The sequence below is a fragment of the Polistes dominula genome, unplaced genomic scaffold (genome assembly GCF_049000335.1).
Source record: "Polistes dominula isolate Pdom_NZ unplaced genomic scaffold, Pdom_raw_medaka contig_21, whole genome shotgun sequence".
Taxonomy (NCBI): Eukaryota; Metazoa; Arthropoda; class Insecta; order Hymenoptera; family Vespidae; genus Polistes; species Polistes dominula.
The window spans coordinates 3,774,019-3,796,222 of NW_028301061.1; the positions used below are offsets into that span (position 1 = coordinate 3,774,019).

General features: G+C 26.7%; 3 protein-coding genes across 9 annotated transcripts in view; 1 reads left to right on the top strand and 2 right to left on the bottom strand.

Annotated features, from left to right (window-relative positions):
- LOC107065356 (inactive dipeptidyl peptidase 10) overlaps positions 1 to 22,204 on the top strand; it is a 170,933-nt gene that overhangs the window by 37,803 nt on the left and 110,926 nt on the right. Inside the window, exon 1 of one of the 7 annotated variants that reach the window (XM_089176138.1) lies at positions 10,263 to 10,385. The exons of the other annotated variants lie outside the window; for them this stretch is intronic. The gene's annotated coding sequence lies outside the window, so the exon portion shown is untranslated. Of the gene's footprint in view, positions 1 to 10,262; positions 10,386 to 22,204 lie in introns of those variants that run through there. 7 annotated transcript variants of the gene reach the window in all.
- On the bottom strand, positions 15,533 to 17,809 carry LOC107065359 (cytochrome P450 4g1-like). The gene is made up of 6 exons (XM_015318977.2): positions 17,744 to 17,809; positions 17,533 to 17,639; positions 17,387 to 17,455; positions 17,104 to 17,278; positions 16,057 to 16,233; positions 15,533 to 15,969 (listed from the first exon to the last, which is right to left on the bottom strand). Exons 1-6 carry the CDS (start codon positions 17,787 to 17,789, stop codon positions 15,806 to 15,808), a joined length of 738 nt encoding a protein of 245 aa, XP_015174463.2. The 5' UTR covers positions 17,790 to 17,809; the 3' UTR covers positions 15,533 to 15,805.
- LOC149031417 (cytochrome P450 4C1-like) lies at positions 17,905 to 19,558 on the bottom strand. Its single transcript, XM_089176175.1, has 5 exons — positions 19,547 to 19,558; positions 19,305 to 19,395; positions 18,351 to 18,533; positions 18,166 to 18,235; positions 17,905 to 18,037 (listed from the first exon to the last, which is right to left on the bottom strand). The coding sequence occupies exons 1-5, from the start codon at positions 19,556 to 19,558 to the stop codon at positions 17,905 to 17,907; spliced, it is 489 nt and encodes a 162-aa protein (XP_089032301.1).

Genomic DNA, 22,204 nt, shown 5'->3' on the forward strand with positions numbered 1-22,204 from the left:
TTATCATTAAAATGCGAAAACTTTGTTAACCCTTTTTAATTGGGATAATGATTTAACTTCTCGTGATAATTTTGAAAATCAGCAAGTTATTTTGTTGGTTTATTTTAAATGATTTTTTTTTGTAAAGGTAATTATTACAGTAGGGTAAGTTTATTATAAAATAAATTATGAAATTAATATTTTGTTTAAGTCAACAATCATTGTTATCAGGAAATTTATAAAAAAAGGATACACAACGTGTGTCAAAATTCAATTTATCGTATTAAAAAATTAGAAATATTTCTTCATCAGGTTTTTAGAATGACGCTAATGTTGGCCCATAATTTATTTAATTATCTCAAAATTCAAGTAAATGTCGTAATTTTAATAAAATAAACCAAATATGTATTTTTCATTTTACTTATATTTCCTCGATAAAGTTATGACAATACTTTATATTATACTTTAACGCATTTATTGTATAATAATCATTTAAAACTTAAATAATGACTTTACGCTTTATACGTACTTTAACATTTCTGTTTAAATTAGCTGTGTTCACTTAAGATGTTAAAAAAATGAAAAAATTAATCGTTGTACATAGACAAACTGTCAGTTGTAAAATCAGTTTTTGTCTAATTGAATTTGTTCTAACGTCTTCCTTCGTTATACTAATCCGAATTTGTGGAAATTTATTTAATTAAGACATTTTGCACGAACAGTTAGAAGCGGACATCGAAGAAATAGGATTAACGTCGCATGCATCATATCTACAATGTGGGTAGTTTAATTCGACCGTTTCTCATTTGTAATGCAATGCATACATCCATATATATGTATATATTCGAGTAAGCAAAAACACATAGAACCAAGTGTTGTTATACACACGTTCATAAATTCCCGTCGAAATAATATGAATGTGTATGGATATGTGTATCAAGACATGTAAATAGAAATACATTGGGGTAGTGCATACAAATGGTATACGAATCAACCTTGAAAAGCATGTATAAGTATTTGTGAGAAAGAGAGCAAAAGAGGGAGAGAAAAAAAGAAATAAAGATGGAAAAGTATAGGTGAAGGGTCACAGAGGTAAATTCCAGTACGGATTCGAGCAAGATTACCATATATCCAGGCTCTTACGAGATTGAACGAAGCTGCAGAGAACGCGTGTAGTGATTCCGGTTAAGATACCATTCGTTCTGACAAAAAAAAAAAAATAAATGAACATGACCGAAAAATGCTCCCAATGGAAATCCCTTATTCGTTTTTTTTCTTTTTTTGACACCGTTCCCTTGACAATAGCGATAAAATTTATGGTAATTCAAAAAATGGAAATCCTTCTTTATTAAAGTCGGAAAAAATATGATCGAAGCATCGGTTAGATTATACGAAGGGGGAGAGTAAATGAACGAATTGAACGGGAGAATTGATCTCATTTATAATAATAAAATGACATTAGTATTTTTATTAAAATAGAGTCATTAGTAATGAAGAATATTTCAAGAGAAAAGAACAAAAAAGAAAAAGAACGGTAGTCATAATATATCCAAAACGTGTTCCGAATTAATTAGAAATTCAACGAAGTAACAAAGTAAGATTTCTGGTGAATTGTACTCACGGTTAAATTTGTAGGTTATGTTCATGGAATCGTTAAAAATGAAGTACATTTTGCATATGATAAGGTTTATATTGTTAGACTCATGCTAATGAAGTCACTTGTTGTAGTAAGCATTTGAATAACAAGAAGGAATTTGTATGTGATGCACATGTTAGAGAGTTCCTTTGTTATTCCTATGTTATTCCGCGTAGTTCTTTCTTTCAATTTCATTTAGTTCGTTCCTTGAGTCGACACCCTGAGGCTTGCTCTTGAGGACGGTTGGTTTGGGAGACACACACGGTATGTAAACGAGCAACACCACCCCTTCTAACCACCTCCAAAACTCTCGAAACATCGTTGTCGTCGTAGTCGTTCTCTTCGTCGTTTTAACTGTTGAAGTTCCTACGAAACACGCCCACGGCGGTTGATGCTCCATAGTCACTAACACACAGTAGTAACATCATCGGTAGCAACAACGACAGCAACAGAACAACCTCCTAGTCCCCTGAACTAACAGGAAGAAACGATTACTCTACCGGCATGGCCAACAACCATTAACCTTCTTCATCATCAACTACCTACAACAGAACTTTGTCATTGTACTTAGCGTGATACGATCAACATGATTCCAGTTCTCAATTCATTTTTTTATTACTTATAATCTTGTGTTAATCAATTGATCTTTGATTTGGGGTATAAATTAAAAAAGAACTTCAAATTTTGAGGTTAGGTATCAACACTTTGAGGATATTTTGTTGCAATTTTTGTAAGTAGTTTCTTATTGGTATTTACATATGGAGATGTAAGATTATTTGTCAGAATATATACAAGGTGGCTTACAAATTACTTTATCAAGAATAGATATAGTAGATAAAATAGTATTATTGGTTTAATTCATAATATATTGTAATCATTTATTTTTTATTTTTAGATATTAGTTTTTTGTTACAATGTTGTTAACAATGGTTCATGTTTAGGGATTCATTGTGGGACTACTTCAAATATTTAGCAAAAAATATTTTTTATTTCTTAGTTCGGTAAAACAACTTTTGGGACACTCTTTGTGGGTCGCTTAAATTTTTAAGAAAAATTTCAAAATCGCATATATTTATAAATATATATTTGGAATATAAATGTTATTAATTACTATAAACTTTTAGGATAACCCATTATGTAAAGGGGTTTCTATGTGTGATAAAATATAAAATAATTTTATTTAATAATTTAAATAATTTGTTATATAGTAATTTTTTTTCACAAATCAAACTTCACGTAGATAATCTACGAATAATGCTTTTGAAAATAATTCTTCTTAACGAAAAAGCAATTATTATACGATATAATTTGTTTCATTCATTGTTGCTAAGTAAAATTTGTATAAAATCATATTAAATAAAATTAGATTTAATTTTCATTTTAAGCAAATTTTTGGATTAAGTACTTGTATCCAAGCAAATGAATTAATTTTTCTGATAAAAAAAATACTATAAATCATATGTTTTTTATTTCTTATATTAAACTTCTCGATTCTTTATTTAACATTTCATTCATTTATTCCATTCATTGTCTCCAATTGTACTATTTCAATTTAAATCGAAATACAATTAAATTTTACATTCAGCAATTCAAAATTTCCTGACTTACAGGTTAAACTGGTACATGCGAAATTAGATATTCTTATCTTGAATTCTCATTTGTAACACGATTTATTACATTCGTGCGTTAATAATAGAATTTGAAGTTTAAAATTAGACTTTTTCAATGAACTAAAAGATCGATTTAACGTGTATACTTAAAAGAAGCAAATCAAAGATGAAGCTTTTACAGAGAATTAACTAAAATTCTTGCACGAATTTAGGATGAAGGAAGTGAGTTGGCCATTTCCTCTTCACTAAATATATATATATGTACATATACATATAGGGAAATATTGAACGGTGTACATCCGTGGATTGGCTCTTCTCACGCGATATCACTTGCACATCGTTAACGGCGTGTAAACGATTGCTTATCGAACCACGAACGATCATCTTGTTTGAGAATTAGGACAACCATGATACCTTGTTCTCGATTTTACACGGAAAACTTCGCTAAACGAGCTTTCAAAGAAACTAGTCACTATTATTTTCTATGGTGATATTAGTTTTTTTCTTTTTTATAAAATATACATACTACAAAAAATATTTTTAAAATATTATATCGTTTTTCAACACTTTAATCTTTGAATCTAAAAAAATCAATAGATACAAATTTATAAATCTATAGAATATTATCTTGAAATTTTGTATTAAAATAAAAGCTTCAATTACTAACAAAATAATATTAAAAAAATATTATTATAATATTTTATAATAAATTAATATTAATAATATTTAAAAAAAAATAAAATTATAAATAGTTAATTATTTTTTTCCATGTTTTTTTGCCTTTTTGATCTTTGACACACCAAAATCTAAAGATATATATCTGTAAATCTCATTTAATCTAAAACGTATCATCTCAAAATTTAGAACAAAATGAAATTGCAATTTATAATCTCGGTAATAATGAACAATATATTAAATTAATTAAATCATTAATAGAATAATATTGAAAATGATGAACAATAGATAAGAATTTCATTGATTTAATCATCATGGTTAGTATAATACGAGACTAATATTCTAGCTGTGATATGACAAACAAGTTGCTTTATTTCCAAAACTTGATACACATGGGGGTTGTTCTCATCGTCGAAAATTAAAGATGCAAGGTTTGTTTGAATAGAAAACGAATAATATTCTTGTCATGTTTTCTTAATCAATAATTATACTGTATAATATATTATAATTAAGTATTATACTTATTTAAATTTGCTTATGGTTGAAATTTTTCGGTATTGTATTAGCATGTTTCAAAGTTCATGAATTTATCTATCCTTTAAAACTTTTCATCTTACATAAATCGATATCTTAAGTTTAAAACCGCTAAGTTATCCAAGCCCTTAGGCTAATTTTCCCTACAAATGCTTACTTATTAGAAATGAAGGTACTCATTCTCATAATATTATATCTTTGGGTTACAAAGAGTTTAATACAAAGTTCTGAATTTAATAAGTAGTTTAATAAGTTACTTATCTTGAGAAAAACATTTAATCTTAACTTTCTTTTTATATTCAATTTTATTGAATGGAATATTGACTTCTTTAACACACACAAAAAAAATATTATTTTAATATTCACAATTTTTTTAGTTAAATATTAAATAAATGTGATAAAGTGTTAGTAGAGAAGTAGTAACTCGTATTTGTAAAAAAGGATAGTAAAAAAGAACTAATTTTATATTAATAAATATTGCAACTTATTACAAAATAAATTATTTAAAATTAATTGAAAATAATATATATAAACAACAAATAAAACAATATAATAAATAAATAAAAAAAATAAAATTTATTAAAATAAATATTAAATTTATTCTGTAAAAATTGAAGGATTAGATAACATTTAAAAATTTTTATTTATTGTTATTTTCGAAAGGATCAAAAAGAATAAAATGACTAAGTATGATGTTTCATTTCAAGGGAAACGTTAAATGAAGAAAGAATAAACGAGAAAGAAAAAGATAATGGAAAAGCTTTTACGAAATACCAAAGTATCAAATAATATCGACGATAACCAGTGGTTTATTGCCATAATAAAAGCTGAATAGTCCTACAATGTGCGATAACAACTGTATGACCACTGATCTGAATCTTTAACCTGTTTCATCAACCTGTTCTATCTAAAGACATTACTTCTACCTTAAACGTTCAACTAAAATGCGTTCAATGATCGACGATAACAAAGACGGGAATGCAAATTCTCTTTCCATTGTGGTTAGATAAAATTGAAGAAAATTTTGTATTTCTGTCACGTCTAAGGGAACATTTCGTGTTAGAGAATTTCATAATTTTTTGCTCAACTCGTTTATTTTTATTCTATTTTTATATTTTCGTTTCTTCTCTTTTCTTTTACCTCTTTTTTTGACATCTATGATAGGGATTAACGATTAAGTAATTTCCAAATATTTCTTGAGTCATTCTATCTTTGAAAATGTGGTTCTTTTTCTTTGAATACAAAGTTTTGGCATATTCATGATAGTTCGTTATTATTGTTTCAGGCAAAATTTAATATAAATAAAATTTTGTTTAATCGATATTATCGAGAAACAAAGGATACCAACGTAATAAATACAAATCAATAATAAAAAATAATATTATTAATTGCAATAATAAATTTACAAACAAACCAATGCAATGGTATAAAATTAAATAAAGAATTGTAATACAATATTTAAAAGAAAATCTTTTTTACCTATCTTTGTATGTTTTATTAGTATTGAAAATCAATATCAACATATTTCTATATATGTATTTTTTTTGTTGTCCAATGATGGTCCATTGAATTTTTATAAAATTCAAGATCTCATGGGATTATTTGTTTTCACCGAGGAATAAAAAATTGTCTGTGTGTCTTTATTTGTATAAATAAATCACATCAGGTGCATATTCAGTATTGAATATTCGTTTATTGAAAAGAATTGTTCTTTTTATCATCGATAAAAATATTTTATTATTCAAGATACGATCTAGTGTATAGAAATATACGGAATGGTGGAATCGATGCGATGAAATGTGCGGTGACATCTTTTGATCAATACGTGCGTAAAGAAAAGAAAATAACAAAAGTAAGTAAAAGCGTAGAAGCAGTAGTAACAGTTAGACAAAATAGTATCCTGGAAAAATAAAACGTTTTTTGTTTTCACTCCTGTTAACAAAAATTTTTAACTATTTTTGAGTTGTTTCTTCTTTCTATTATTTGTAATAATAAAAATATTTCATCTACACAAAATTATGTGATCCAATAATTACTTTTATTACAAATTTGTTTATTCTTCTTTTTCTGGTTTTATAGAAAACAAAATGTTCAAAACAAAGTTTTACTGTTTATCCGATAATGGTAAATATATATATTTTTTTATAATATTTATATAATAAATTATTAATATATCAAATTTTTTTATATTTTTATATTAATTTATTAATAAGTAAATTTGTTTTTATTATATTAAATGCATTTATATAACTTACAAAATTCTTTTTTTGATCTTACAAAATATTTTTTAAAGTAATATACTACAATTTTGTTTTGAGTGTATTATGATAAACAATTGTCAGTGTATATTATTAAAAAATAATTAATTAACAAAGTATTTTTAAAAATGTTGATTTATGCGATAATAAAAAATCGTAATATTTTATTTTTAATTGATGATTGAAAAAATGTCTGATCAATAAGATAAATTGTTTAATGATAAATTCACATTCACATTCACTAACTATATTTTTATTTTCTACAATATAATAATGCATGCATACTTAGAAAGCAATTTTTTTTTTCATAAAATAAAATATGACAGAAATATTTTAAGTTGTTACAGTTATTGGACTATTTCATATGTTTATTGTATTTTTTTTTCTTACAAATACCGTAAATCACATTTGTCATTTATAATACGATGCAGTATCAACATGATGAATGTTTATTTCATTTTTCATATGAAATAATAGAAATTTCAAATCTTAAATTTCAAAATCATTAGCTAGGACATTAAAAACACATACATTCCATGGTTGGTTCTGTCAGATTTTTTTTTATGAGAAAAGATAAATAGTAATACTTATCGTGAACAACCTACTATTGTAAAAGATATTAAAAGAACCTGTTATTAGGGTAGATATTATTTAAGAAGTATCACAGTATGTAGTTGTACGTATTAAAAGAAGATAATAAATGACATTATTTTAAATATTGATTATTATATTCTAAACAATTAACAGTAACTATAATATACAAAAACATACAACACTTTAACACCTGAAATATCATTAAATCCACCGGTAACCGGTAATAAAAGTTTGCTTGTGTAACACGATTGGTATCACCGGTTGTTCCCAGTAAAATAAATGCATTGCACATGATAACATTTACACACACCTTTATACATTTACATACAACTTTTTTCTCTTATTTATTTTAAATAATATTTTAACGTAATAAAGAAACTCACAATAACAAACTCGTCTTGGCATGACATGTAAAATTAATGTAGGATTCAACATGTTAAAAATACTATCAAAACTTTAGAATATTTTTTCTTACTTTTTTTTAATGAACTGTTTTAAATCATTCAGTTCAAAGTGAAATATTCAAGTGTCTAGATTTAAATGAGATACTCAGTATATATATATATATATATCTTCCTTAACATTTCTTTTTCAAATGGTTGAAGTTTCAATGAAGTTCGAACGATTCCGAACTGATATCAACTGCAATCGATAGTATCTTGAAAAGAATAGTTAAAGCTGTTATAAAAAGTGCAAGATTCCTTTTCTTATTTTTCAATCGACAAGTACGAGTTAAAAAGAAATTCTAACAGGTCTTTTTGAAATTATTTAACATCAATTAAGAAAGCTACGAATGATCCTATTCATTTTCTTTTCTCATTACTACTACGAACAAATGATTATTAAAAAATAAAAACTAATAATATTAAGTTGCAAAAGTCATTTGAGATATATTAAATTTAATTATTTATACTTTTTGTTATTCATGTTTCATGAAATGTTAACAAATTGTGAACCAGACATTTTATTGCTAGACCTCGTACCCAGTGACCAGGTATTTCTTTGCTTCAATTATTAAATTTAAATATATATGTTGTTGTTTTAATGTTTGATTATAATTTAAGGATGATTGATAGTTAAACATTTCAAATAAATCATCACTCACACACAGTATTAATTTTACTACTTTTGAGATACTATCTGACTTTAGTGGTTTAACTGCAACACCCCAATAATCTTCAAAATCTTCCAAGTTCGGTTGGAATTTCTCTGTTAATTATTTAATAACTAATACTAACTATTAGAAAAAAAATATTTATTAAATGATCATTTATCACTGAAAATTTACATAATTTTTTTTTTGTCATTTTTTTCACTTTCATCGTCATCATGAATGAAATCATTGTCACTGTCATTTGAAAAATCATCCATTTTCTTTAAAACCTCTGACTATCAATTAGCAACTGTGTGATATTATTACAAAGACCATTAAAAAATAACATTTGAAAGACGAAATATATCGTCATAAGTTCGCAATGTATTAAAAGAATTCTGGTTCACGTATCAAAATTTTTATTTTTCTGGTATCCAATAACCAGATAGTAAAAACTCTAACCGTTTAAAGTTTAATATAGTTTACTATAAACTGGTGTTACTGTTGGTAAGTAGATCGCATCGTAGAAAATTTTTAGTGGACAATAAATGGCACTTTTCCCCGAGTAAATTGACACTTTTATCTTGTGGAATCGGAAAATGTGACGATGGAAGAAGTAGTACGTTACTGTGATGAAATGTTTCTATCGCTATTCTAATGGCACAGATTAATATTAAACCTACCGACATTTTATATATTTTTCTTTATTTATATCGTAACTGGTATTAGTTGATGAAATTCAATTTTAATTTTATAATAAATAAAAATAAATTAATAATAAAATAAAATAATTGTTAAATAATAATAAAACACAGTAATTTTTTGATAATAATCGTAAATTCAAATCAAACACACAAAAAAACCAATATTATAATATTCTAATAATTTATTATACATTAATGATAATATTATTTTTAATATTATATTATTATAAGTATTAGATTATTATATTATTATTTGTATTATTATATTATAACTATTAAAACTTTAGTTATTATTATTATTATTATTATTATTATTATTATTATTATTATTATTATTATTATTATTATTATTATTATTTGACGGATTCTATTGTACTACAAATCGTTATTTTACGTCAATAGTTTTCACCACTGAATTGATCATTTTCAAATCTACACAAAATTGCAACAATTCCACCACAATTTCCATACAATTCAAAGTTAGATAGTAATAGTTACTATATTTTAACCATTTGCTTTGTATAGTTAGTACGTGTATTTAGAATGACGGTTCTTTATGCACTTTCACAGATAAATCCATAAATCGACACCAATTTCTATTAGAGACTGTTCATTCGAAATTCTATCCGAAACGGAAAAATAGGAAATCGTTGGTCCGTCATTTATCGTTGTGATCAATGATGGATAATGGTGTTTCCCTATCGGTGATTAGATTTCGAACACTTCTATTTCGAATTTTCAAACTTTTGATAGTACCCGATGATATACGTTTCAGCTCGCATTGAAATCACGTGACTGCTATTGCAAACTATCATCGTGACTTTCCATTTTTTTGTTTGGTTCTTTTTTTGTATATTCTTCGTTGGTTTTGCTACCAAGATTGATTTTATTGTATAGTTGATTGTACTGTTGGATAGTACAATTGATTTCAGAGTTGATTTTATCTATGATATATGCGAAAAGCTAGATTATCCGAACCTAAGCCTGCAGAGAAGTTTCGTAATCAGTTCAGTTAGTGATTGATCGATTAACATCCGATTGCGTATCGATTGCTCTAATAGATGTCAATAGCCTCAAGGTTCACAGAGACTAGTAGTTACTATAGAATTCCTTCAAGGACATTGTCGTTATCTGCTGTTTGAGAAGATGTTGCCACTTTGATCTTCCAGTTCATTGTGTTCCAATAGTTGACGAATTTTCTGCTCTCTCCAAGTGGAAAGATGAATCGTTTGTTCTCATTTTTATTTTTTTTATTTTTTCAACATCTTTTTTCTTTGCGCCGGGGGAATTCATTATAACAAGGTATACATCTTTGACATATTTTTTATAGATTTTTTTTTTTATTCCAATTGGTAACAAATTAGATTGTTTTTTTTTTTTTTAATAAGTGGAAATAGCGTGTTTCTTCGATATTTTATTCTCTTTTTTTATAAAATTTTCTTAATCATAAAATTATTTGTAAATAGTAATAATAGTTAAATTTCATATTTCTTCGTATTTTAGTAGTTTATAAATTTTTTGATTTATCGAAGTGGAAAAATGACATTTCAATTGAATTCATAATTTATTTGACTGATTCTTAATAAGATTGTTGTATTTTTTTCACATACTGTGATGGTAATTCGACGAATTTTCTGGTTTCGTGAAGTGGAAATACGTTGTGTAAATTCAATCTTCAATATTTTTGAACTTTTTCTTTAATTATGGGAACCGTTATAACACCGTACACTTTTTTTTTAAATATTTCAAGTCCAAAATTGCATTATAAAGATTCAAAAATATAATGTACCAGTAATCATATTACATAAAGTTATTTTATGAGCTATTAGAATCACATGGGTATTTAAGCTTGCTAGATTTTCAGGTTCCAAATGCCGTGCTGCACGGATAGAAATAGATTATATCATTCTAGCAAGCTCGGATATGAATATACTATCTTACATTCCTTGCAAATACTCATAACAGTAAAATATATATATGTACATAAACTATGTAATCTTATTTATCATTTTAAGTTTAATAATTATGGTATTGCCATGGTGACTAATAAACTACAATAATTACGATACTAATCAAGATATTATAACGAGAATAAATCTATCATAAATATCAAAATTATTATGTAAGAAATATAACAATGATTCAGTGATAAATTAATTTTTAGATATTTTAAACCAAAATATTTATAAAATCAGATAGCAAGTATTAGATAATTATTGTAAATCGTACGTAAAGTATTAAGCTTGAATTTTAATGACGTGTCATAAATAATATATTAAATAATTATTAATCTTAAGAATTGAACAGTAACAAATTAAAATAAATAATTGATATATTTACTTTTATTTAAATACTAGGATTTTTCTAAATCTAAACTATTTAGTAAATTATAACAACACACAAAATAATAACACAATTAGAATGGAATACATAAAATAATAATACACGAAATGAAAGAAAAAGTAAAGGTTAGAAAAGTAAGGTTATGTCGTATGTAAATTGAAATAATTGAATTGTTATGCAGCGTCATCTATAGAAAACTTACAGTATCTAAAGACGTAGATAACCTTTAAATAATAAATCCTTAAATTAATAATAAAAAATAAAAATAATCGCGATAAAAACTATCTTATATCGTAAGTTGAAAAAAATCACACAAAATAAAAAAAATTTCATTAAAATCGGTTCAGTAATTTCGAAGTTCATTGGAAATCAACAATGTGACACTAATTTTAATATATATATAAAGAAGATAATTCGATTTATTTTCTTTTCTTTTAACAATACTGTCTTAAACTATTTGAAAGGTGTGCATAAGAAATATTTGAACAGGACTATAATAATAATTAACTTTAGAAGCAGTTATTTAACTCTTAATACGAAATGAAGCTTGAATCGTAAATAGATAAAACGAAATAGAAATAAAAGTAGATAAGAAAGAGTAAATAGTATTGGTAAAAGAAAGATAGAGTAGTAGACTTGCGTTAAAGTAGGATGGAAAGTAAACTTCGATGAATGGTCAGAAAAGAGAACTGTCAAAAGAAAACACTACCAGTAATTACGAGGAATGATTAAAATAGCAACGAAACGAAATACCAATTTCAAAACGTCTCACTGAACTCGATCATACCACCGTTTCTTCTCTCTCTCTCTCTCTCTTACGTTTCGAATGAATTGCCTTTATTTTTTACTTTTTATCCATCTCGCAGAAGTAATCGAAATTACCAGAGAACGAGGTTCAATCTCGGTTTGTATGATTCATAGATGAGAGTACTCTTGTAAGTAGTTGACTGTATGCGTAAAACGAATACCATTATTACGATCATTACTCTATCTATTTATGCATTCGATATTGAAAGTTAAAGAATTTTTTTTCCTCGAATTTTTTCAGTAAGTCGAATATTATTTCACATTAATACTGTGTAACAGTTTCATAATGTAGATGAAAAGTCCATTCCTTTTTTTTTTTGGAAAACAATTTAAAAATTCAGTAATATTATTTAGATGAGTTGTTTAAATTTGATGAAAAAAAAACACAGGTAATTGGAGTAAACAAATAATGCATTAAATTTGTAATCGATAACAATAATAAATTCAAATCTTCCATTAAAATTCAATTAAATCCATTCGTACAAATTCAACAACATCTTATTTTAACATTTCGTTAACTGAAGTAGAAGAATACTTGAAGACAAATAAACGAACGAAATAAAGCAACCATTTAACGAAAGTGTGTTCTCACCATTTTCCACTTTTTCTTCAAGATCTTCAAATAAATTAGTTTATCAGGAAATGGTGTAACAATGACTACTTGTCGTATCTCACGGTTGATGATTACAACATGGCAACCATTTAACGAAAGTGTTCTTATTGTTCTTCACATTTTGTTTCTTGTAACTTTCAAATAAATTAATTTATTTGGACATAACTTGTGTGTATATGTGTGTGTGTATGTATATATCTAGGTATATGCTACATTAAACTATCACAGTTTATATCTCGCAGTTGATGTGTGCAATAAAGGAAAAGGTCAAAGTACGATACAGAATAATCGTTTCGATATATGAAGTCAAACCCCAGGTAATCTTCGAAGTCATTAAGTGGATAATGGTAACTTCGGTGGTGCACTTTCCACTAAACCAAAGAGATAAAAGGAAGAAAGGACAATGGTGAGAAAAAACCTAAACGTTTATCTATGTTCGCTCTTTCCACTAACACGATTCAACCATTCGTATCCTACGTTTATTAGCGCACTTCCATTTCTCTCGAGTGCTGAATTCGTTTCTTTTTTTTGAAGTGAAAACTTCTTTAGAATCAGGGTGATTTGAACATTGTAAAATGGAAGAATGTGAAACGGAAGAATGTGAAACGGAAGAACGTGAAACCGATGAAACAAAAATAATTAATTAATTAATAAAATTCAATATATAATTTAATTCTATATATATATATATATATTTAATTCTATATTATTAAAGTGAAAACTTCTTTAGAATAGGGAATGATTTGAAAAAAAATGAAACGCGGGTGGTTCAGGCAACGGAGCGGTGGGCTTCTAAGCAACGGCCACGATATTTAGTAAGAAGAGAAATAGAGACAAACATATAGGATTGAGCCTGCGAGAGAATGGGACAGAATATAGCTATATAGTTTTTCCCATTCTCGGTCTCCTTTTTATGCTCTGCTTCGTAGTTATCGCTCCTGGTTGTATATGTGTGTGCTTGTTGCGACTGGATACTACGAAGCGTGGACACATATTATTTCGATAGTCAAAATGTTTGTTGGTAGGAGCGATAGAAGGGTAGAAGAATAAACAGAGGTAAGCACGTAGGTATGCAACAAAAGTATAAGGTCCAAACGAACCGACGGTCGAAATAAAGAAAGAAGGTATGAAGTCTGCTTTGTAAGTTGTTAAGTCTGTAAGTCTGTGTGAGTCTGGAAGGTATATATATACGTGTCATTTCTTTTCTATTTTTCTATTTCTATTTTTCTATTTCTATTGAAAAATGTTTCTATTTTATTGAAAAATTTATATTAAATTCTTTATTTCGTAAATATTATCATTAATAATTATGAAATGTATAGAATATAATAAATGTATTGTCTGCAATATTTTACAAAAAAAAAATTATTACAAGATACATCAGAGAAAAAGAATTAGAGAATACTGTAGAATACGTTAGAAGCAGCTGACAAATTCCATTCAAAAGCAAGTAAGTTACTGTCACATTTTAAGTCGCATATAAGAAAATTATATTATTAATTGTAATATTTGCCTATTTAAGAAACTTATACTAATGTTTCAATAAAATAAAAACATTTTTAAGATGTTGAACGCCCAGCGTGAATCGGTGGAGCTTATCACGGGGCTGAAATTTGAGACTCGTATTGTACACAGTTCGATAAGCTGCAGAGCGATACGTTTCAATGCATTTTTTAGATTTTTCGTTGTTCACATCTTTATTTAGACGAGAGTATTTAGAAAGATAAGTTTGTGGTCCAAAGAATAAAGACGAGATATGTTATAAATAATAAGGGTCTCGAAGTGTGACAGGCTATAGAGTTGAAAAAACATTTCTAGACAATATCTTTATTAGATCTCTCATTGCATTTTACCAGAACCTTCGTTTAGTCCAGCGGTATTTTCCATATGTTTTTCGTAATGTCTTTATTTCGTCATTCCTAAAATGTTTGTTAGACAGCTCAAGAATATAGATGAAAACGGGAAATTGAAAAACTGTACTAACAAACAAAATTTTATACCTAAGTTTCAAAAAAAAGGATTATTCGTATTAACTTAATTTCCAACGAATTATATTTCCTTTGATAAACATCCTACGATTTTGGTGTCTATTTATTACTATCTCATTCAGCAGTCCATTTTTATTGCTTAAATTTGGAAAAGTGTACTTTTTATCAGCTATTCCACCCAGAGACCATACCGGTGACTTTGCTATATATGGTAATAATATTATAATAAATTATTCCTGCAGTTATCTTACTCTTGAAACTGTGTATTCGTCAGATTCTCTCGAAACTTAGTCTTTTAAAGGTTTCACTTCTAACACGTGTGATCTGCACACATGATTTTTTATCAATTGCTCGAATTATTCTATAAAATAGTAAGAAGGGTTAGGTCTATCTATAATATAAAATATGCTTTAGTGGAGTGTGTTTGAAAAAAGTTGGGTTGGGGATAGATTGAAGTTATATTAGGCCGTATTAAGTGATTAAAACTCTACAAAGGTGTATATTTGACTGTTAATAGAATGATCCTAACTTTCCGCACTATGCATGCGCCTTCTTAACTATATCTGACTCCAAGAACTTGAATTTCAAATTTGTAAGGGCAAAGGAGAAGGTAATATAGAAAAAAAGACATGATTTTTATTATTAATAATAAAAGGTATATTTGATTATTCTAGAACTATAAAGATTAACATGGTGCAAACAGTTTCTCTTAAAAGTTTACCTATACATTCTCATTAAGATACTTCACAAACCCTTACTCCCCTACTCCCCTAAATAATAATAATTATTTAAACCCCTTACTCCCCTAATAATAATTTTTTTTTGTCAATAAATCTATTGAATCATTTATAATTTAAAATAAAAATACCGATAACATTAAAGACTGGTAAAACATAAGAAATGTTTTCAGACAGCTTATTTTAAAACAATTTCTTAAAAGATTAAAAAAATATTAACAATAATAATAAATATTATCTCTTCTTAAACCTTAAAAAAATCTTTTTCGTAGGTTTCATTGTTATACCCATTTGTACAGCTATGTCTTCCAATTTTAGTGGGACATCTACATGAACAGAAAATTTTCTCAATACAGTAGCAATTACGACTTTAATTTCAATCATTGCAAAGTTCCAACCTATAAAAATCAAATTCATTGCACATGTATTATGTTAATCATCTCTATATTATACACTCTTTTGATTCTATAAATATATACTGTTACCAATACATCCTCTTGGTCCAGTGCCGAATGGTAAAAAATGTTTAATATTGTAATTGCCAGATAAAAATCTATCAGGATTAAATTGTAAAGGATTTTTCCAATATTTGTCGTTTCGATGAAGTGCGTAAATCATGATTACACAAGTAGAATTTTTTGGTACTATTACACCCTCGCTTACTTTAAAAAATAATAAATATATGCAATTACTATATAAAACGTAAATTATTTAACGTATTAAACGTAAATATATTAATATGAAATAATAACGTAAATTGTAAAAATATACAGGTTGATTCTTGTAACGAAGGCGGCTAATAACTTTTTTTTAAGTAACAATAGAAAAAAATCATAAAAGAAAAACTTATATAGCACAACAAATGTTAACTTTCTATGGCCTTACTTTTTTTGAAAATGCATCGATGCACCCGCTAGATGCAGTTGCACTTTTTTTTAAAATGGAATTTCATATTTTTTTTATACTATTCGATTCCTTTTCTTATTTTGTGTTAAAAAGTATTGAATGAAGGTCATCGAAATGTCAATAGTTTATGAGATATTTGAAGTTTTATATCAGTAATACATTTTATTACAATAAATGTTCGAATGTTTCTCCATTTCATTCAAAACAATTAGATACGCATATTCTATTGCGCTTTTTTACATTTTTCATTACATTTTTTAATTGATTTGGATTGATATTGGAATAATATATTGTTATACGCTCCTTATATAACTTCAAATATGTCGTAAACTATTGATATTTCGATGACCTTCATTTAATACTTTTTAACGCAGAATAAAAAAAGGAATCGAATAGTATAAAAAAATATAAAGTTCCATTTAAAAAAAAAAAGTGCAACTGCATCTAGCGGGTGCATCGATGCAATTTCAAAAAAGTAAGGTCATAGAAAGTTGACATTTGTTGTGCTATATAAGTTTTTCCTTTATGATTTTTTTCTATTGTTACTTAAAAAAAGGTTATTAGCCGCTTCCGTTACAAGAATCACCCTGTATATACAAATATTTATTCAGTATGTGTATGAATACCTTGTATATCTTCACATACACTTCGTCCAATAAAAGGAGCAGGTGGGAAAAGACGAAAAGTCTCTTTGATCACTCTTTCCAAACATTTTAAATTCTTAGTATCTTCATATGAAATATTTTCATCTACCGGATCGGAAGAACCATATATTTGGTAGAGCTCTTCGTATACTTGTTCCTGCATTTTAAGATGTGGAATACTTGATTCAACTTTAGTATAAAATTATGTGTTGTTTTTTAAAGACAGTGACAGTGAATATTGCAATTAGGTTTTACTCATACGTACTTGAATTTTTGGATAAATAGCTAACATTAACAACACAAAAGTAATTGAAATAGAACTTGTATCACTTCCCTAAAAAATATAAAATTTTTTCTTTTTCTTGTTCTTATAATCAAAGTTTTGTTTAAAGTAGACAAAATCTTACTTACAGCTATAACTATTGTATTCATTTCGTCACGAATATCTTGTTCCGTATATTCTTTTCCCTCATAGAATGATTTGAATACCGTGTCAAGAAATAGAGAAGTATTTTTTGCTTTATTAAAAAGAATAATTAATATACTTTTTAGCATGTTAAGAAAATTTTATTGCAACAATTTGTTAAAAAATAGAATTAGATAATTGAATAGTTATTATTACTTGCATCTTTTTCATTCATTTCGCCATTAATTTTCTTTTCTTGCATACATTCTTTTTGTTCCTTTATTACCTTAACAAATAAGTTATATATATATTTTAATGCAGTAATAGAATAATATATGTACAATGTGATAAATTTAATAAATAATTTTTGTCTTTATTTATACCTTCCAGGTTAATGTATCCAAGTGTGCTAAAGCTTTCCGAAATCTTTTTCCTATAAATAAATTGTAGAAAATAATATCCGGATGCCACCAGAATTTGTAGATCCTTTGGAACGCTATGTCCATAATTCTGAATAAAAATAAAAATAACAAAGAAAACAAAATGTGTCATAAAACTCGATATTTTTAAAAATTTAAAAATATTATTATTATTATTATTATTATTATTATTATTATCATTATTATTATTATTATTACTCTGAAATATTGTCATGAAGTCTACATTCTGGATTATTTTGGAAATTAAAATCCTGGCCAAAAATTGTATCTGTCAATTAAAAAAGAAAACAAATATTAACAAATTTTTTTATAATAAAGAAGTTTTTTTTAATTTTTTTGTTTTTAAAGAAATTTCCTAAACTTCAAATATTTCGAAATCTTACCATATATCGTATCCAAAGTAAAAAGATTTGTGTAATGGGACATGTCTATGTTTGTTTCATTAGAACTTTCAATAATTCTCATTAATCGGTTTAAATGTTTTATTATCTTGCTTATATTGTTAGAAAGAATTTGTTTTTTGAAAACTGGATTTAACAATTTTCGATGACTGCCCCATATTGATGCTTTAAATAAAAAATATGTTTTAATCAAGTATATTATATTTTTCTTTTTTATATTAAAAAGTTTCGATATAGAAAAAAATAACTCTTTTACATGTATGTTTCATGCATTAGTGTACACGTCATATGCGAAAAGAAAGAGAAAAGTCTCTAATTAGCAATTAATTTTAAGTTATTTTTAAAAAAATTCTTCCTTAGTAATATATATGTAAGATTTATTGAATTTAAATAGAAATATTTATTATAATAGAACAAATACTTAATTATTAAGGTTTCATATAATAATAATGAGATAGAAATCGAAAAGAAAAGTAAGTAACAATAGTTAGGAATCTTAAGTATACTCGTATTACACTCTTTCACTCACAAATAGTCGCACCGAATCAAGAAGGCGAAGATCGCCTTCTTCGCCGCGCTTATATACTCATTCACCTCACCAATGGTCCCAATCACTTCCGTTAATCATTCTCGAAATCTCCAGACTATTCCCGACCGATTAAACAAAAGACCTCTTCCCGATTTCCGGTTCGGGAATATTCGAGAGACTTCGGGGTGCACGCTCGCTTTTCTTTCTTACTAGACACACTCATATTCATACCGCTGCATGCACTCACACTTACACCCATACCGCTGCATACTCTTACACATCTTTCACATTCATCAATTGTTTTCACGCACACCATACACTCGCACTCTTCGTCTTTCTCTCACCCTTACATATATTTAAGTATAATTCTTTCAATTAAAAGATAAAAGTATAATTCTATAGTTTACCTGAAGCAGATATTAAACCATTGCCAAAAAAAGGTTTCATAAACTTATATTCGGGACTTTTCTCAAAACTATTCGAGTGTTTAGAAATAATCTGGAAAAAAAGAATTTCAAAATATAAAAATGAATAATTTAAGAAGAATTTTACTGTTAAAAACTCATCATAAGAAATTATAGAAATGCTTTAGAATCTTACTTCAATATATTGCGGATCACTCAAAATTATATATAATTTTGGCCCTAACCAAATCCGCCATGGTGATGGATATTTTTTCATTTCTTTTATAATTTTATTTGTTATGTCTAATTATAAGATAAATTCAATTAATACTATTTGCAAGAATGTAAGTATTATAAATATAAGAGGCAAACTAACCTTTAGTATCACCAAAAAATATTTGTAGATTTCCAATGAGAGGATATGCTTTAGGTCCTGAGAACCCTTTTACCAAATCATATTCATGTATTTTATTTATTAAATATTTTATCATATAGTATAATAAAAGTATTATTACTGGTAAACTAATAAATTTTTCAATAAATTCCATATTGTTTTAATTGAATCAAAAAATATTATAGAAATAGTATTTTGGTTTAAAAATATTCTAAGTCCTTCTTATGTAAATTTGAAATAGAAAATTTAACAAAGCACAGAAACTTCAAGCTATCTTCGTGTCTTAGCAATGATTGAAAGAAAATCAAGAAAAGCTTGGTCTACTTAAAGAAGACGATGATGTCAGTGCGCAAGGTGAGACAAATCAATCTCATTTATATTTTATTTTTTGTTCGAATGCATAATCGCATAAGTATATGCAATATATAAAAATAGAACAATTTTACATTGTTCAATGCTACATAGGATAATAAGAGATTCATAAGAAATACTAATTATTTACGTCACATTATTTATATCTTTCTCTTATCTCGATATTTAAGTTTTTTTTACAATATGTAAGATAAGAATATTTTTATTTTGTCTTACGAGTTATTAACTTGATATAATGTTTATAGTTAGGTTTTCCGTATTTTTTTTCATTGCACCGGTAACTGCTGTGATAATTATTCTCCAATAAACTGAGGCTTTTGGTAGATTGGTTAAAATATACTTCTCTAAAACCACGAAACTTGTACACTTTTCCTTCGTTTAAATTATTTTGATGTCCTAAAATGTCCTAAATCAACATTTATGCTAGTTGGATCAACATAAATATAATGTATGTAGTCGATTTTTGAAAAAATTTTATTAGTTTTTCTTTTAATTTGTTCTACTGCAGAGAAAAACTAGAGGAGTAGCGAGACGTATATTTATTCACACACAAGAATAATGTGATTCTATTTTACCTCATTACATAATAGCGGCAATTTCCTTTAATTATTCGAGAAAAATTATATAATTTTTTCTATTTTTATTATATGCTAATCATATTAGTTGAGAAAATACATTGCAGAGAATGTTTATATATTGCCAGTTTTTTATATTATAAATGACTTTGACATGTATATTAATGTGCCTTTTAACGATTTGATTTATAAATATCTTATAAATAATTGATACTTAGGTAAGGACATATTTCTTTTTTTCTTTATAACCTGTATTCAACTCCATGTAACATACAGTAAAGAGCATAACTGAACCAATATTTACTAGTTTTATATAAATCTTTATTTATTGCTAAGAATGTAAATAAATATTTAAAAATGAACATTAGGATGGGTCAAAGTTGTACAAGTGCCACGGAAAAATGGGTTGCTAGACACCTTAAAAAAATTCTCACCAAATATGAGCTCTTAATTTTTATAGGAAGATCCTCCGCATCGCTGTTTTTTATTTTTTTCTCAGTCCAATAGAATAAAATTCATACCTCATCATTAATTGATTGTACAGAAAAATGTTCAAAACGAATTTTGTAGGAAATTTAATGCTTTACAAAAAAGGTATCTTATACTTTTTCCGTAAACCTCACCATTTGAATGATATTGAAGATTTAAGTTTGATTATTTTAAGACAAATTTCATTTTTGTTTATGAATTTTATAACTCGACAATAAATGACTATTAAAAAATGCGCAATACAAATTTTTGTAGGAAATTATCTGCTCTATAAAAATGGTGTCTTGTGTTTTGGCGATTAAATTAAGCGTTCAAAAGATATTAATCATCAAACTTTTTTGTTAAAGAGCATCGAAAAAATTACCCTACTTGCACAAAATCAATTCTCGCAATCAGTCGAACAGAAAAGTACGCAAGTAAATTAAAGCAAATATGAAGGTAATGTCTTCAAATTGTTTAAAAAAAGTAATTTCTTTTTTGAATGACGGCTTATCAACACGTCAGACAAGGAAAAATTGTAGTGTTAGCTAGTCGACAGTGCAGAGAATAAGAAAAAATTTTGTAGAATTATGTTATTAAATATTGGAGAAAGACTCAAAAAATTATCACTGCAAGATGAACGAAGAAGAATTATATATAAAGTGTGTAAGTCTGTGTGAGTCTGGAAGGTTCCCGAACGATACCGATGCTTTGTTTATTGTATCAGACCGGACGTTTTGGAAAATTCGAGAACCGCGTGCGGATGGAAATAAAGAAGCGATTATTGAATCATCATGAAAAGTCGCCAGTCGCCAATCGTCATCAGTCGTTGTTCATCATCTTTCAGTTAAAAAATGGCTATCGCATTCAGCATCCAATCTTAATTGATAGAATTTGGAAAAGTGTAGTTTTTATCAGCTATTCCACCCATTGATCATACTGGTGCCCTTTGTTATATATGGTTATAATATAATAATAAATAAATCCTACAATTATCTTATTCTTGAAACTGTGCATTTGTCTCATTCTCTCGAAACTTAGTTTTTTGAAGGTTTCACTTCTAACTCGTGTGATCTGCACACATGATTTTTTTT